The 5,298-nt window shown below is 36.4% G+C and overlaps 1 protein-coding gene across 2 annotated transcripts in view; it reads right to left on the bottom strand.

Moving 5' to 3' along the window:
• LOC107691875 (little elongation complex subunit 1-like) overlaps positions 1 to 4,190 on the bottom strand; it is an 18,014-nt gene extending 13,824 nt beyond the window's left edge. For both annotated transcript variants that reach the window (XM_016490702.1, XM_016490704.1), the window contains exons 1-3: positions 3,978 to 4,190; positions 3,521 to 3,579; positions 2,432 to 2,466 (exon numbers count right to left, since the gene is read on the bottom strand). In XM_016490702.1, coding sequence (XP_016346188.1) covers positions 2,432 to 2,466; positions 3,521 to 3,579; positions 3,978 to 4,067 — 184 coding nt within the window. In that variant the 5' untranslated portion in view covers positions 4,068 to 4,190. The remainder of the gene's footprint in view (positions 1 to 2,431; positions 2,467 to 3,520; positions 3,580 to 3,977) is intronic.
• Between the last annotated feature and the right edge of the window lie 1,108 nt (positions 4,191 to 5,298).

Raw genomic sequence — 5,298 nt, 5'->3', positions numbered from 1 at the left:
AGCTCATCGGTCTGAAAAGCGAGGTGTGCTCTGATTGGCCAGCTATCCAGTGCGTTGTGATTGGCGAATACCTCAAGCGTGTGGCGGAAATGTTACGCCCCTTACCAAACTGTCAGGCCGTGTCCTGGAGCGACGAGACAAAAACATTAAAACCCATTATAAACGAGGCATTTGTTGCATCCAGTGGGGACATAATTACGGATTATAATGACTTATACTGTCTTTTTACACATTGCATTCCTCCATAAAATGTGCAGCACACATCTGAATATTTGGGTTGAAGTGTTCTGGAACAGTGTTGTAAATACAACTTAACCACTGATTTCTAGTTGTGTCCTCTTTTGGAAGGCCAAAGAGAGTAGTTTCGCTTTCACAATGAAACACAGCGTCTTCACGACATAGCGGCAGCAACAATACTACAGCGAGAATAAAAGTTGCACCTTCTTTCTTTGCGTGAACATTTGGGCGGCGTTATGCAAATCTTCCCACATAGTGATGTAGACATGTGGGGGCGTGTTAGAACGAGCCGTTTTAGGTAGGCGTGGTTGACTCTTAATTTTTATAAAGAATATCTCTTTGGATTTGAGACTTTAGTCTTTGCAACTTTACAGATCTTCTTTATGCACCAAGAGCTTGTAACACTCCAAAGAGAAAGGAAAAATTGAAATCGCATCATATGACCCCTTTAAAGTTGGAGTATCTGTGTGTTTTCTCACTCCGGGATCAGATTTCTCTCACTAGCAAGCATTGAGCAGGACATGGAAAACCCAGAGTAGAGCATGAGCAGAACAATTAATTACAAAGATAACAATTTTATTGACCTGGGAAAGGTTCAGTTCTGTGTTTTGCTTTAGCATGAAAGTTTGACACTTTTTTTGGAATTATGAACTGACAAAATTTTCTTTGTAATGTAATTGATTTGATATCAGAAATTAGAAATGGTTCAATGAAATTAAAAACAATTATTTTGTTAAATGTAACAGAAAACAGGATCAAAAAACTTTTTAATTGTTCCAAAGTGAAAATGTTATTTCTTATGCTGATAACTGGTTAAAGGCGTTGTTATTGTTAACTTTTTCACTTTTATTTATTTTTTGCCTGAACTGTTTATTGCCTGCACACTCATACACACACATACCACCTCTTTGCCATGTGAGCTTTTACACCAGTAGCTTTTCTGCTGTGTAAGAGAACAGTGACTGTATCCACAGACATTTGTAAATTAAATGTGCTAGGGTTCAAGTGGCACCTGCTTCTAGCTATTTTTTGCAGTACAAAACAGGTAATTTTAATGAATTTTCCTAATTATAAACATGCTTGATTGCAGTGAAAATAGTTTTGCCATTCAAAATGTTAATTTATTTCATCCTAACCATTTACCATTTGTAAAGGATGTCGCATAGCAAACAGTAAAAATATAATTTGTACTTAAAATTAATCAAAATGAAAAAAAAAAAGTTCCTGTTTAATACTAATTTTGTTTCTTGAACCAATGTATAAATGTAATATTTTCACAACCATGCTGTTGCAGTGAATATCAGTATGGCTGTGATTACCTGCAGCTTAATGTGGCTGGGCTGATATTCAATACAACAACACCCATGCCCATATAATATTGCTTAAAGGGGTCCTATTATGCTTTTTCACTTTTTTAATTTTAGTCAGTGTGTAGTGTGTATGTTTGGGCATAAACAAGGTCTAGAACGTTACAAATCTCAAAGTCCACTCCAAAGGGAGATATTTCGTTTTTTTAAAAACTCGGCTCGTTTGGACTACAGCATTGGTTTCCGGGCTTTGTGATATCACAAAGCGGCTCATTAGAATATCATTAAAAAATAATTCCCGCCTACAGAAATTCGAACAGTTGGGGGGTGGGGAGGGGCGAGGTTGTGGTTAGAACGCTAAGCGGATGATGTCAAGAAACAGTGGTTGCAATTTATTTTTTAACTCTGTTCCTGAGCATTATAACCCCAATTTGCTATTGTGTGCTGCGCATTTTACTGAGGACAGCTTCCACAACATGAGGGAGTACAGTGCCGGATTCGCCAAAAGCTTTTGTTGAAAGACGGAGCAAGGGGCGTGGCAGTACTGAAACACCGTCTAAGCTGTTCGCCAATCACAACGCACTGGGACAGCTAACCAATCACAACACATTTTGTTTTTCGGTATTTTAATAATGTAAATTATGTGAAAAATAATGCATTTTTCAAACCACCAAGCAATGTGAGCATGTTCTAGTACACCCCCAAAACAAAATCAAGACTTTGTAAACGAACATAATAGGACCCCTTTAATTCAGGACCAAACAGCCCCTTACTAGCAAACTCAGATAATATGCTTATAGTCTACAATGAAATCAATCAGTAAATCAACAGAGAGCATGACAAAAACAAGTACAACGTTTCATCTACATAGCTTTATAAAAGGATATCATCACACTTCTCTTTGTATTCACTCAAGAGACGGCTGAAAATAAAGTAAAAAAGTTACTAGATATAATAAATACCTTCATAATTTTTGACACCGCAAATAAAACTAAAAAGTCAGCAAGTAACAAGTTAAGAAAACAACCTTCCGGTCAAACATGATAATTATAGTTACAGTATTAAAAAATTTAAGGATATTTCTTTAAATATTCTAGTTAGAAGAAACTCTTAATCCTAAATATTAAACTTTTGCTATTCAACTGCAATTACTAAAACCTGAACCGTTTGAAGAACATGCTCTATCCAAATTTTGATGTGCACATAATAAAGGCTTAGATTTGCTATATTTTTTTTATTTATTTATAATAATTTACTGTAAAATGTATAAGCAATGTATGATTAAAATTTGAAAATCTCTGAATGACTTGGTCCACAACCAACTTTCAAATGTAACGGAAAGTCATGGTGTCATTAATTGCTTTTAATGCTTATTTGCATTTTTACAAAGGAACTGCATACATTTTATTGTGAATTCCCAATTCCTTATCCACCTTTTTCTTCAACGCAGAAGTAAGCCTATGGGTGAGACTTCCGGTTCATTAGCCGCTATAGGTAAATAACGAGGAGAATAACAACGTGCAGTAAACGGTAAAACAGTTTGCACTACAAACCAGTGTGTTCATAATTAAGATAATACATTAAAATAATATGATAAGACACACCAACGTTCAATATCAAGCAGCAAAACGAACTGTTTTGTTCAGCTAAAAATAGCTGGACGGAGTGGACGCAGATGAGACCGGAAGCCAGACCCATATAATTTACAAATGGCCGCGCCCATTTTTACAAGAAAAAGGTGGATAGCCACAAAACAACACAAATGCTTAGTGTCATGACAACAAGCGACTCTAATACTACAGTTCATACAGAAAACCCAAAGTCAGACCTAAGCCTACGTAATATCTTAATTAACACTATTCTTTTGCTACCATGCAAGAACTGTGCTGCTGCCCTGCAAGTGAGGTAGCTGTGAGGTAAACATCTTGAAATGATACCAAATAATAATAATGAAAAATTTAATAAAAAACACTCACTCTGTGTCAACGATCTTCTGCTTCAGAGTTAACAAAGCAGCCACATATTCATCCAAGCTCTGGAAAACGTAGAATCACAGACACACAAATTCAGTATAACAGTATAATGATTTGAATAAGGAAATTCGTCAAAACAGATGACGGTTGATACCTGCATTAAACACCAAATTAATCAAATAACATCAACCAATATTCAGTTGCTTACCACTAACTGGAAATCACATTTATAAGACGTTACTGTATAATTACAATCAACAATGACTAGGATAGCCGTAATATAAACAACATCGTATTGATATACTCAATTTCCATGTATTAAAACCAAGTAAGTATTATATTAACAAATTGCATCATTAATCTGCTCCAATTCTCATGAAACACCCATTATTACTTGGGTAACCAATTAGGTGATGTCAAATAGTGGACACTAGCTTGGCGTAAGGAATAAAGTTCTCACCTGATTTAAAACAGTGCAGTTTTGACAAGTGCCAGAAGTAGCTTCTGAGGCGATTCCTACGGCTTTGGACTGGTTCTCCCCCGGCATCATGGTATTAGCTCAGAAATATCAGCGGAATCGTACACGTACCTCCAAATATCTAAAAACGTGCGAGCAAAACAAGCCCATCAGCTAATCGCACACACAAACGTTCGGCAACACGTTGACTGAGGACCCCAGGGAAAGAAAGGCCCCAGCTGCCCGCTATAGATGCCGGATTGAAAAGTTATGTAGTTAAAATAATAATAATAATAATTTATAAATTATTGTGGAGTTAAATTTGATCCAAAAGTAAATCACTTAATAAACAAAAATATAATTTACAGTTTGAAACGAATATGGTATATTTATAATCGGAATATAACAACGTAGTTTAATGTAGGCATAATTTGGGGCGGCAATTTTTTCTAGTGATGGGAAACAGAGGCTTTTTTAACCGTTTGAGGCTTCCATCAAATTGTGCTGAAAAAACGGTTCATTACTCGAAGCTTTTTAACACAATGCGCATTTGCGACATTTGGTGGTCAGACTCGGTTTCTTCAGCCTGTCTAACGAAACATCGCGGAGCAGAGGATGGTTTGAAAAAGTTTTTAATTTGTGCCAACTCGTGTCATGCGTAGTCCGGTCAATGGATTCACATATTGATCAATAATATAAAATATACAAGTGTGTGATTAATAATTGACGTGAGTAGTAGCAAAAATATTTTGGGTGAGCTGTTCTGGGTCTCTGAGACCCCAGCTATAAGAACATGATAAAATGCAATAGAGGTGTGAAGTGCATTCAGTTTCTGTCTGGTGTTGAGGAAAAAGTTTTTAATCTGTGCCAACTCGTGTCATGCGTAGTCCGGTCAATGGATTCACATATTGATCAATAATATAAAATATACAAGTGTGTGATTAATAATTGACGTGAGTAGTAGCAAAAATATTTTGGGTGAGCTGTTCTGGGTCTCTGAGACCCCAGCTATAAGAACATGATAAAATGCAATAGAGGTGTGAAGTGCATTCAGTTTCTGTCTGGTGTTGAGGTTATTCTAGACCAGGGATGGGCAACTGGCGGCCCGCAGTGTCTTTTAGTACGACCCGCTGGATCATATTAGACTCGGATGATCAATTTTAAAACATTTGAAAAGCAAGTCACGTAAAGATTGCTTTCAGTTTATGATGTTAATACTATCTCCAACCAGGAGAGATCGCTATTTCTAGCCGCTCCCCTATTAATTTCAGCGTAGTAGGATGTGCACTCTAATGTAAACATTCATTAACATTAGCAAATAATA

The sequence above is a fragment of the Sinocyclocheilus anshuiensis genome, unplaced genomic scaffold, assembly GCF_001515605.1.
Source record: "Sinocyclocheilus anshuiensis isolate Anshui unplaced genomic scaffold, SAMN03320099.WGS_v1.1 scaffold798, whole genome shotgun sequence".
NCBI classification, from domain to species: domain Eukaryota; kingdom Metazoa; phylum Chordata; class Actinopteri; order Cypriniformes; family Cyprinidae; genus Sinocyclocheilus; species Sinocyclocheilus anshuiensis.
Note: the sequence above shows the minus strand (reverse complement) of the source record. Positions and strands in the feature narration are given on the sequence as shown.